This window comes from Gymnoscopelus microlampas, assembly GCF_963454915.1.
Source record: "Gymnoscopelus microlampas genome assembly, chromosome: 19".
NCBI lineage: Eukaryota > Metazoa > Chordata > Actinopteri > Myctophiformes > Myctophidae > Gymnoscopelus > Gymnoscopelus microlampas.
The window spans coordinates 1,713,046-1,726,274 of record NC_139956.1 but is presented as its reverse complement, the minus strand read 5'-3'; the positions used below and the strand labels follow the sequence as shown (position 1 = coordinate 1,726,274).

General features: G+C 40.7%; 1 protein-coding gene and 1 long non-coding RNA gene across 3 annotated transcripts in view; both read right to left on the bottom strand.

Moving 5' to 3' along the window:
- LOC311034849 overlaps positions 1-13,229 on the bottom strand; it is a 49,114-nt gene that overhangs the window by 22,996 nt on the left and 12,889 nt on the right. The window lies entirely within an intron of this gene.
- On the bottom strand, positions 112-11,386 carry LOC311035048 (selection and upkeep of intraepithelial T-cells protein 1-like; the record flags this gene model as incomplete). Its single annotated transcript, XM_084043128.1, has 8 exons — positions 112-146; positions 536-580; positions 1,284-1,310; positions 4,075-4,314; positions 5,872-5,961; positions 7,490-7,630; positions 9,521-9,796; positions 11,074-11,386. The coding sequence occupies 8 exons, from the start codon at positions 11,384-11,386 to the stop codon at positions 112-114; spliced, it is 1,167 nt and encodes a 388-aa protein (XP_083899254.1).

Sequence of the window (13,229 nt, the reverse complement as noted above, 5' to 3'; positions counted from 1 at the left end):
AACCTCATTCAGTTTAATTCATCCAGAACACAAGCGATTGCTGCAATTTAAAGTTCTGTATAACCAGCAATGTGTGAGTGATAATTCTCTGTATCAAATCTTATATTATTCTTATAGGATATCAACGTCGGGACTGTCTCTTTGCTCTTCCATGGGCAGAGAGGGAGAGAGAGTGTAGCACTGGGCATAAGGCAATGGCATCTGGCACACTGATTGGTTGGATTAATGTAACGCCCAAAGCATACCTATGCATAATGTAACATACTCCTAGCCCTAGCATACAGATTGGACAAAATAACATTGTATTCATTAAAAGGATTACATAGTGCCACTTTAACATCTATACTTATGTATAACTAATGCACTTACACCCACACAGTCAAAAGTTACATGCACACAGACTGCGCGCACGCGCACACACGCACACACGCACGCACGCACGCACGCACGCACGCACGCACGCACGCACACACGCACACACACACACACACACACACACACAGTAGTTCTGTGGAAGTTGAGATGTTATACTTACTCGGTGGCTTTTCCTTTGTTGGACAATCGGGAGATCCAGGACAGCCTGTTGCATGAGAGACAGACTGATTGTTGATAAACTTAATCAACCAATTAATCACTGCAACATGTTTTCCTCTTGTGAGAATCGAACAAAGAACCCTTCAATTTAAAATCTTTGTAAGGGTCCATTTGGTTCCATTCGTACACTCTCAGGGGAACTTATGGGGGTCCTTGAGATTAAAACGTTTGAGAACCATTGCTCTCTGGGTCATCAAGGCAAGGCATGTTTTTTTTTTATAGCACATCTGATACACAAAGGCAATCTATTTACATAAAGCCTACCTTCAATCAGTGTTCATTTTGTTGACTAAAACTAAGACTACAATATTTTGATATGTATCAGTGGTGGAAAAAGTACTCAAATGTTTTACTTAAGTAAAAGTAGCAATACTGCAATGTAGAAATACTCTGTTACAAGTAAAAGTCTGGAATTCAAAATTGACTTGAGTAAAAGTACAAAAGTATTGGTATCTAATTGTACTTAAAGTACCAAAAGTAAAAGTACTAAAATGTTTGAAAAAAGCAGATCTACAAGCTCTCTGTTATTGAAAAGACTAAATCAGAATTTGCTGTGAAAATGAACACTGCCTTCAATCACTAATCAAATCGATCGAGCACACGCACGCACGCACGCACGCACGCACGCACGCACGCACGCACGCACACACACACACACACACACACACACACACACACACAGAGCTTACCGGCTGAGTTGTCTTCTTCTTCTTTAACTGGTGAGGATACAAAAGAGGAGGATGAACACTCACTCACTTCAACGATGTATACACATATACTGTAATCATTACTTACGACATACTGTAGGCACGGCCGCCTAACTTTCTCTATGAGTGGGAGAGCACACGCACGTGGGAGAATTCATTCATTCTTATTTTTGCCCAGGTCTATGAAAACAAGCCCAAGCAACTATTAGGCCACATGAGCACTTTAAACCTTTGCATCAATCGGCTATTTGAAAATAGCCGATCTGGCGAAAGGGCCTACTCTGTGTGGAGTTTGCATGTTCTCCCCGTGTCTCCTAGGGTAGATAATACCCTCACACAAAAACATGCAGTAATCCTGGTCACTATACTGCCTCCCCCTGGTCAGCCGGGGCGCCTGATGGAGGGGAAAGGAACTGGTTGGAATAACGTGTTCCTTCCACGTGTTACGTCCAACCAGGGAAACTCCCCCCTGTCAGGTGACAAGAAGGTCAGTTGGCTCTCATGCATTGAAGGAGGCATGAGCTCGGCCCTGGCCTCCCTAGGCTGGTGAGGGGAGTGTAGTGCCCAGGATCACTTATAATATAATTGGCACCGGGTGAAAAAAGGGTTACAAAATCTCGGGATAAAAATGATAAAAAAAAGAAAATAGCCGATCTGCAAGCTCACAAGGTGTCGCGATGCGACGCGTTGTGAGCTTGTAGATCTTCTATTTTCAAAACCTGAAAAAAATATTTTGAATGTTTTGTAATATTGTTTGTAATTATTATTTAAACCAGTGGTTCTCAAATATTTTCATGAAAATGTTTTGTGCCAGCCAGGGAGCATTTGTGTTGTTAGAATGTTTAAAAAAATATTCCAAATATTCCACATTTTACTGCAAGAGGTTTCGAAAATAGCAGATCTACAAGCAATCGTAGATCTACAAGCAATAGTAGATCTACAAGATCTGCAGATGTACAAGCTCACAACGTGTAGCGATGCGACGCGTTGTGAGCTTGTAAATAGGTTTAAAGTGCTCGTGACCGAAGTTGCTGCGTGACCTAAAGTCACAACATGCGATTTTTTCGTTGGGCCGTCGCCCCATCGTGCGACGATGAAATCAGGATTCATGAGACTCAGGAATAGATACATTTTGGACTTTTACATCAAAGTAGGCTATGTCATACAGACATCTTTCGCAACTTTCCGCAATTTCACCGCATGAAATTGCAAAAAAAAAACGCATATTTCATCGCATAATCAAGAGTTTTAGCCCATATAATCAAGAGTTTTAGCCCACATAATCAAGAGTTTTAGCCTGCACAATCAAGAGTTTTAGCCCACATAATCAAGAGTTTTAGCCCACATAATCAAGAGTTTTAGCCCACATAATCAAGAGTTTTAGCCCATATAATCAAGAGTTTTAGCCCGCATAATCAAGAGTTTTAGCCCACATAATCAAGAGTTTTAGCCCACATAATCAAGAGTTTTAGCCCACATAATCAAGAGTTTTAGCCCACATAATCAAGAGTTTTAGCCCGCATAATCAAGAGTTTTAGCCCACATAATCAAGAGTTGTAGCCCACATAATCAAGAGTTTTAGCCCGCATAATCAAGAGTTTTAGCCCACATAATCAAGAGTTTTAGCCCGCATAATCAAGAGTTTTAGCCTGCATAATCAAGAGTTGTAGCCCACATAATCAAGAGTTTTAGCCCGCATAATCAAGAGTTTTAGCCCGCATAATCAAGAGTTTTAGCCCGCATAATCAAGAGTTTTAGCCCGCATAATCAAGAGTTTTAGCCCATATAATCAAGAGTTTTAGCCCATATAATCAAGAGTTTTAGCCCATATAATCAAGAGTTTTAGCCCATATAATCAAGAGTTTTAGCCCATATAATCAAGAGTTTTAGCCCATATAATCAAGAGTTTTAGCCCGCATAATCAAGAGTTTTAGCCCGCATAATCAAGAGTTTTAGCCCGCATAATCAAGAGTTTTAGCCCGCATAATCAAGAGTTTTAGCCCGCATAATCAAGAGTTTTAGCCCGCATAATCAAGAGTTTTAGCCCGCATAATCAAGAGTTTTAGCCCGCATAATCAAGAGTTTTAGCCCGCAAAATCAAGAGTTTTAGCCCGCATAATCAAGGATTTTTGCCTGCGTTTTTCTGGAGGGTTTAATTATTCTTTTATTTACTTAGTTAAATACACCAGTAAGACTCCCTAATCGGGAGATAAGCGACCGTAGGTCACATGTATACAGAGCAAAGGTGTGCAGGCAAGAGCTGTTGGTGTGTGTGTGTGTGGTGTGGGAGAGAGAGTGTGTTTATAGGGGAAAGGAGGGATTGTTTGTGGGGGGCAAGCCCCCGAGTTACGGCATTTTATGTGAGCTGCAGTGGCAGGGGGTCCTCCACTGGGGGCGCCACCACTTTTGCATCCGTTCTGGAGCACCAGGAGTGGGTGGTCCCCGGGAATGCCCCGTGAGCAGCCCCGTTGGGGTGGTCATTTGGTAATTTGTCCACATGTGCTCATTTTCTACACTTGGGGGTCCCCGAGGCCGCTGGGGGTCCCTGGAGCTCCGGGGGTCCTTGGAGGGTGTAGTTTGGCAGGTAAGGAGTGTGTGTGCAAAATCTGGCATGGATCGGGGCAACGGGTGCGGAGATATGAGCAGGGCAAAAGTGTGACGGACGTGTGTGACGGAGTGACGGGACGTGTGTGACGCACGGACACCTGGAGCAGGTTTCTATAGTAAGTGCGACCTACGGTCGCAATAAAAGTAGTAGTACATGTGATCTTACCAAGCATCTCTAACAGGTGGGGTTGGTGTTGTTTCAGAGCATTGTAAAATGCTGCTCTGAAGTCATGGAATGGATGTAGCACCCTGGTATAGAGCATCCTCATCTGGGCAACGAATGTCCTCTCAGCGTGCATCTCGGCATAGAGCTCAGGGTGGACCATGGTTCCTAGACTGTCTACGATAGCCATCACTGAGGACACCGTTGCAATCAACTGTCCCTTATGCCGGATCACAAAACGTGCTGTTTGTAAGAGAGGGGAAAGAATAATAATGAATTGCATTTTTATGGCGCTTTTCTAAGTACTCAAACTTACTCAAAGCGCTCTTACAATGGTTCATTCATTCATTCAGGGAGGGGACATTGGGAGGTGGAGCGGCGAACATGCGACGCCAGTGTCCCCACTTTTCCCACATTCACACACCAATGGTGGCAAGATAGCGCCGACCGAATCATTGGAGGCAGTGTAGGGTTCAGTGTCTTGCCCAAGGACACTTCGACATGTGGACAGGAGGAGGAGCCGGGATTCGAACCGCCGACCCACGGATCATTGGCCGACCTGCCTCCTGAGCCACAGCCGCCCTGAAAGAAAGCGAGTGGTTGAGATGAATGCATGACGCACATTTTTTTTTGCTCCGTTCAGTGCATCCAGAGGTGTAAAGTAACTAAGCACATTTACTCAAGTACTGTACTTAAGTACAGTTTTGAGGTATTTTTACTTTACTTGAGTATTTCCAAATTTCAGTACTTTTACTTCTACTCCACTACATCTCAGAGGCAAATATTGTACTTTTACTCCACTACAATTATTCAACAGCTTTAGATACTAGTTACTTTGTAGATTTTGATTATTATTACAAAACACATTAACCACTTCAGCCTTATATACATTTCAGCCATTTGAAAATAGCAGATCTACAAGCTCACAAATGCGTCGCGATGCGATGCATTGTGAGCTCGTAGATCTGCTTTCAAAAGATTTAACCACATATCGTTGTTGTCGGGTGGAAATGTACCGTAGCTACAGCCAACATAATCTTTTACTAGGTAGATTATTTTTTACTAGGTATATATTTGTATAGAAAGGCCTTATCAGGGAGTGGGACTGGGGTCGCAAATTAGCCACCGCTATAAACCCCTTATACAATGCAACGGTTTCACGCTTTACAACTTGATACATTATTTCTGTATTGTCCCTTTCAAATAAACATATAAAAGATAAATAGTAATAAAATAATAATAATTAAGACCTGGAACTGTGTCATTTTTAGATTTGAGCTAAAAAGCATTATTTTACACTTTGGGCTATTCAAAAATAGTGAAAATGTGTGCAAATCTTTGAATATGTATATTTTTAAAGCGAACATTTTTAACTCAAATCTTTGCTCCTGGGGGGTCCCTGGAACAACATATTTTGATGGGGGTCCACAGCCAAATACATATAATTTTGGGGGTCCTTGACATGAAAAAGATTGAGCACCACTGATATAGAAACATAGGTTTTTGAGAAAACTGTTGGGATTTAGGAGACATGTAGAATCGGCTTCAGGTCTCAATGGGTTAATGATGTAATTTCCATTTCGGCTAAGCAGCAAGCTATTTTTAAAATGGAAGTGGGAAGGAGGCTATCGCTTGATCCTTTTCAGAGCTTCTGTTGCTCCTGTATGACAGACAGACAGACAGACAGACAGACAGACAGACAGACAGACAGACAGACAGACAGACAGACAGACAGACAGACAGACAGACGCATTTGAACATTGTGGGTGTCTGGCTGCATGAGACTAGAAAAAAGCAAACCCTTTTCTTCATCTGTTTTCTCTGAAGACAAGCCGCCAACAGTGTCCTTTTCCTTTTCCTCCTGTGATATCACTCCACCAGCCAGAACTCCTTTAAGGGTTCAAAAAAAAAAAAAAAAGATATATATATATATATATATATATATATATATATATATATATATATATATATATATATATATATATATATATATATATATATATATATATATATATATATATATATATATACACACACACATTACTAATAACCACCAAACTAAACTTATTATTAAAAAGTATTTCAAAATGTCATGAATATTTCTTTCCTTTGTAGAAATGAAATAGTCAATAATATTCCAAAATTCAATATTCAGAAAAAGAGAGTGATGGCCTTTCATAATACCTACTGTATATTAAATGAATACTTTTACTTCGAAAACTTTAGTTACTAGTTATTTGCAGATAATAAGTGATGACATTGTAAAACATACATTGACCACGTCAGCCCTATTCTATACCTAGGCTATTTGAAAATAGCAGATCTACAAGCTCACAACACACGTTGTGAGCTTGTAGATCTTTTTAGTACTTTTACTTTTACTCAAGTAACATTTTGAACACTGCAGGCCTTTTACTGGTAACAGAGTACTTCTACATTGTGGTATTGATACTTTTACTTAAGTAAAAACATTTCAGTTCTTTTTCCACCACTGCAAATTACACTGACTTCTTGGAAGTGAGACTGTGTTGACTGAGATGGTAGCGCAGATTATGGTACCATGTATTATTGAGGCAAAAATAAATCGAAATAAAACATGAATACAATATGGTTATAGTTCAATATAGTTCAACAGAAACCCGCTGCCAAACAACGTGAAACAGGAAGTGTCCGACCAAGGACCCGTGGGCAAAAGCAGTCTAACACTATGCCTGACCAGATACCTAACTGATCTCTGAAGGGGCGGTGCTATAGCCTATTACACACACCTGTTCCCAGTCCCACTGATTACACACAGACAGTGGAATGTTGCATGCAGACTGCAAAGTGCAAGCACACACACACACACACGCACACACGCACGCACGCACGCACGCACACACACACACACACACACACACACACACACACACACACACACACACACACACACACACACACACACACACACACACACACACGTACATGTATTTGACCTGTATTTTTTAAATGGGGTGAGATTAACTTTATAAACCCCATAGGGTTTTCTAAATCTCACCTGCACAACCCAATATGATGGTTTTATTGTTACAAATGTGTTGCTTTTAGATGTGCAAATGATTACAAAATAGAAATAATTTCTTTAAAAAAGAAGAAATAATAATAAAAAAAAGAAAAGCATAAAATAATATATATGTTTTGTTTTTTTCAGCAGTTAGAGAAGTGAGGGAGTGCCGCTCCCCCGTGTCCCCCCCCCCCCCCCCCCCCCCACACACACAACACACACACACACACACACACACACACACACACACACACACTCGTTGAGATGTCAGACAGTGATTGGTCGGTGTGGAGACACACTAATCATTTAGATCTTCACATAGTTCGTTACAGATACATAGATGGATGGATGGATGTTGTGTGGGGAAAGACTTACCAGTTTGCGTCTGCTTTTTCCAACAGAAGTATCCCAGTAATGCTGCCACCAAGGTGAAAATCACCGCGATCGCAATCTCTCCGGTTTGTCCTCCCACTGGATGATGTCCGTGTGCGGTCCTTCCACTTCCCAAGAAACTCTCTGGAAAGACAGTGAGCCATGATTTAGCAATAGCAATTTTACATCAAGGTGCCCAGATGTCCCTAGTGCCCACCTATCCTGTATCCTCTGTAAATAGCAGCTGGGCTGGCCTCACAGATCAACAAATTATTAATCAACTGTCACCAGTATGGCTAATAAAGTGCAAATACATCATCCTATATTATGAACACTGAATACAAATGGTACACCATCTGCAAAGTATCATCGTTTTAGCGCATCTTCAGCAGCAGCTGCTTCAAAATGTCGGTGCTTTTCGGTGATAGTTCTGTCTTCTTTCCCTTTCTCCCTGCTGTTTGGTGCCCCTCCCCCCCCCCCCCCCCCCCCCCCAGGTTGGTACCCTGACTAGCAGACAGTTGTAAAGTAAGCAAAACAAACAATGTAACTAATAATGTAACATTCCAAGTTGACAGGGGTCATCGCCATGGCAGCTCATGAAGGACATTTTCATTGCCACGCACATGAAAAAGAACCATTTGACCAAAACTACATTGGCCTAGCGCCCTAAATGTATGCTAATGGCCTCCCAGTGTGTCACAGGGTCTATTCCAATGTGCTGCACATTTTAAAACAATACTATGTCTGCATTAACTACTGAGCCACTTAACCACCAAAAGAAAAAAAAATCCCAATCATTTTTGGATAATTAATAGAGTCTAATCAGTACAGACAGTGCTTCCATCGCAAAAGGGCCATTTAGCTGCAAAGGTGAGTGGGTGCGTATTATACATCATATGGTTACTATAGAGAGTCTTACACATCATGTGGCTATTATAGAGATTGCTGGCTTTTCAAAGGACAGGGTTACTTGAGGACAGCGACAGAAGGAGATCAAATCAAGTTCTGCCAGCTAAACCATTGGTTTGGTTTGGCAAGGTACGGTAGCTAGTTGTGGTTTCCATCAGGTGTTCTCTATTGATGAGAAAGTCCAAGGCATGCACATGTAAGACACACCCTACAAGCTACGCTTGATTTGATTTACTAGACGTAATAATTACATGTTAAATGCTTCTCACGGAAATGTCAAGGAGGAAATGCCAATGGAACACTGAAACAAGGAAACTTGAGAGACAAAAAAGATATGTAGGCCAACATGATGAGTGATTAATGAAGGGCATGACAGGATTTTAATTAAATGCAGAGTCACAATAGTTTAATCAAAGGCACCTAACTGTCATGATTTATGACCTTTATCTGCTTGACCCAGTACACATAAGCATAACATAAATCAATCCGTGCGTAAACAACCTTTACTGAGTGACAAATATGTGCCATCTTAAGAGAAAACACATACTGTAGTTCTAAATACGCGAGGCCAGAGGCCTGTTTTAATCAGAAACTATGAAAGCAGAGATAGTGTAATGACTAATCAATTTAGGGCAAGAAATTAAGTTGATTTCAGAGGCGAGCATTTAACACAAAGGCACTTTAGTTGCGTGTTGCTTTTGTTTGGGTTTGCTTTCAATATTCCTTTTGAAAATAGCTGATGTAATATGGCTCAAGTGGTGAAACTGGTTGCTTCTTTTGGGCTTGTTTTCATAGACCTGGTCGCTTGTTTCATTCACAGCATCTGGCAACACTGGAGCCAGCTCGGACTGCAGCTCGGACCAAACCTTGCATTCACTAGAATGGTGGACCTCACTTCCAGCGGAAACAGTGCGACTTGTAGTAGTTTATAATGGCATTATGGTTATATATTACATTTCACAAGACATAGTACTATAATAGAGATCAATTGGCTGAAAATGCTCTAATATCGCTGATCACATGACCCAACAATCAATTCTGTGTTAGGAAAGTACAGTTAGGCAGAAATGTCAATTTGACCCAAACCTACTCAGGCAATTATGCAATGTTAACAACGTTCATTACCTGGTATGACGGTGTGTGTCTCAGCAGTGTGGTTGATGTGTGGCAGGTGAACTCTACAGGTCACATGACCTGCTCTCCTCACTGTCACGTCCGTCTGGACAACGTAACAGTGTTGAGAAGGTCTGTGTGTCACCGAGGGTTCAGCAGGGACGGTGTGTCCATCACCGTCCAGCCAAGACATCTCAGGTTCAGGAAACCAGCACCCAGAATCACATGTCAAAGATAAGCCCTCATCTGTTGGTCTGTTTAAAGAGATCACTGGCTGATACGTGGCTCCTGCAAAAACAAAAAAATAAGATAGATGGATAGACAGACAGACAGACAGACAGACAGACAATACAATACAATACAATACAATAATGTGAATCACTGTGTCTTTAGTCACTAGTTACTTTGTAGATTTGCATTATTATTACAAAACACACATTAACCACTTCAGCCCTATATAAACTTTGGCTATTTGAAAATAGCCAATCTACAAGCTCACAACGCATCGCAATGCGATGCGTTGTGAGCTTGTAGATCTGCTATTTTAATACAGTTTATATACACGATACCTTGAGAAAAATGTAAGCAGTATTTTTGTCATTACTTTTGATTACCGGACTTTTACTTGTAACCAGTGTTGGGAAGTAACTAAAGTAATATGTAACTTAAAGTAATATTATTACCTTTTCCCAGTAACTAGTAACGTAACTAATTACTTTCACGTTTTGAGTAATAATATTACCTTTACTTTTTTTCAAAAAGTAACTTATTACTTTTTTTCACGAGCCTCGGTGGTACTCTGGGTTTGAGTGTAGACTGGTTGGGATCGAGTTGCTATGCAGGCTGCTTGCTGATCCGGTCTAGAGCGGATACGGAAACGTTGCGCACTTGTCTGTGTGACTTATTATCAGCTGCGGAAGGGCGGGCCGCCCTTAAACCGGAACAAACAGTGTTGCCATGTCTGCTTATTATAAGCGACTTGTTAACCGATGAAGATGCGGCGTAAGCTTGTTGGTCGGCTATTTTCTATATATATTATTAGGCAAAAAATACATTAAATACATTTAAAATACTTGTTTCCATTGAGGTCCTTAGTATTCAATTCATAGTCGTCAAATGGTTTTCATTTAGTCTGTAAGTTATGAATTCATACACTGTAAAAGTCTTATAGTGTTAATATAATTCAAATGAGTGTACAATGAGGATTTTACAATGTAGGCTGCAGAAAAGAGAAAAAAACAACTGCTAATGTTGAAAATGCAAAGTCAGACTTTTGGGGAGAAAGGATGCAAATTACTGGGGGCGAGAAAAAAAAAGTAACTAAAGTAATAAGTAACTAGGTACTTTTGGCAGGGAGTAATAAGTAAAGTAACTACATTACTTTTTAAACAAGTAATATGTAATAAGTAACATATTACTATGTTTTAGTAACTATCCCAACACTGCTTGTAACAGAGTGTTTCTACATTGCAGTATTGATACTTTTACTTTTTTACTTAAAAGAAATATATATACACACATGTATTTTTTCCACCACTGTGGATGCCTGATAGGAGTCTATTTACCAACAAGGAGCTGGATCAAACTGCTGCTGGCCAGGCCTGGAACAGAACACTTGAACGTCCCCTCGTCCGAGAGCTTCACCCGGGTCAGCTTCAGTGAGACGTTACCGTGAGGAAGCTCCTCAGCATGCATGTGCGTCCGCTCTTTGTATAGCGGATTCTTAGAGTGGAAAACATCATCGCGTCCATCTTGGAGGACGTGAAGGTAGGCCGGCGTCAGGTCGTCAGGTCTGGACCACTCCACCGCCATCTTGACCGCGCTGACCGGTGGCTCAATGTGACAAGGAAGGATGACATCATCTCCCTCTTTGGCCATCACCGGCTGAGATGAACCGATCACCTGATGTCCTTAAAACAAAACAACATGGCTGTAGTGTAGTGATAGTGTTCTGTAATAGGCTATGCACAGCAGCCATATTGGGAATGAATTGGGCCCCTTTCTTACATCCTTCACAGGTGTTACCAATGACACTAATGAAGGCTCTGTTCCATTCTGGTCAAACAGAGTCAGGGTGCTGATATTGTGCATGCTGGCTCACTGGAAACACTAGTGGGTCTCAAAGTGTGGTCCAGGGACCATCGTGGTACCTTGAGGGGGTGTAACTCAGAGAGTGTACAAATGAAACCAAATGGACCCTCCCGGGTCCATTTGGTTCCATTTGTACACTCTCAGAGTTATGGGGGTCCTTGAAATAACTTAACTTAAAAAGTTTGAGAACCACTGTGCTAAACTAAATGGAACAGAGCCTTCATTAGTATCATTGGTAGCATCTGTGAAGGAAGCAAGGAAGGGGCCCAATTTCTGTCCAATATGGCTTATGTGCATAAAGCCTATTACCCAAATATAGAACAAGCATGGGAACAAATATGTTTCTTCTATGTATTAGTCACTCCATGGAGACTTGAATTTTGTAGTTTTTGTCACATTACTAAGACAATAATTTGATGACCAGCGGACCGGTAGGCAGCGGGTTCCCTGCAGTGAAACGTATTTTCTAATTGAACTGTAACAGTTGATGCACTGTGTGTACTGTCATTTATGTACATATTAATGATATTATTGCCCACCAAGTAAAACTTAAATCTAAAACTTCATCAGTCCAGGTGCCTGCCGCCTATACAGGCAGATGGCAGAAGCACGTGAAGCATTGAAAATGTGGACAACAGTGCCACAGTATTTAGTGGACACAATTTACAATTACAATTTACAATGCAGGCATTTAGTAGATGCTCTTAATCCAGAGGGATTTACAGTAAGCAAGGTGAACACGAGGTAATACATCAAATACATAGAAATAGTCATCTAGGATCATAGGTAAACCAAGAGCCTATCATCAGTCTAAACAGTGTCATAATAATACATATAAAAATATCTATAATCTATACACACTATAGGATGTGCACATCATTTGCAGTTTAAATTGAACTGTACTATCTTAAAGATTAGTTTTGTTAAATCTTATGTTTTGTTTTGATTGATTGATTGCATATTTTATTAGACAGAAATGTAAAAAACAGTCAAACACTTTGTCTAAAAAGATAACACCAAAACAGTCCTTGCGGTCTTGTTTCCATGTACGACTCCGGGTAGTGCATAAGATGGAAATGAGTTTGGTTCTGGTTCCTCAGAATAATAATAATGATAATGAAAATGATAAGGGTAATGATAAGGGTAATAATAATAATAAAAATAATAATAATAATATAGTAAACAATACCAAGAAAAAAGGAATAATCAGGATACCATTTAAAAAAAAATATATATACAGTATATATAAATTATATATACATCCCAGGTAGCTACCTGGGATGTAAGTTGGGGCTTGATCAACCCCGGCTGGGTCACCTGGTCAAGGGTGTACATACAGTATGTTGCGAGACCTGAAACACCCGTCGACCCCAGGCTACAACACTGATGATACGTCCCAGGTGCATCCATGTGATGTATTCTTTATAGGTCTTAACCTTACCTGTCACAGATGTGTTGTAACAGCTGGTCCATATTAGGAAAAGTCCAGACACAGTCCAGACACTGACCTGGAAGGACGAATATAAGGCAGAGAGAGCCGACATATTTTCTACTCCTTCATCTGAAGCTGATACAACTGTACTACTGTGTGGCGTATATATTGACTACAGTATACACAGTACAGTAGGTC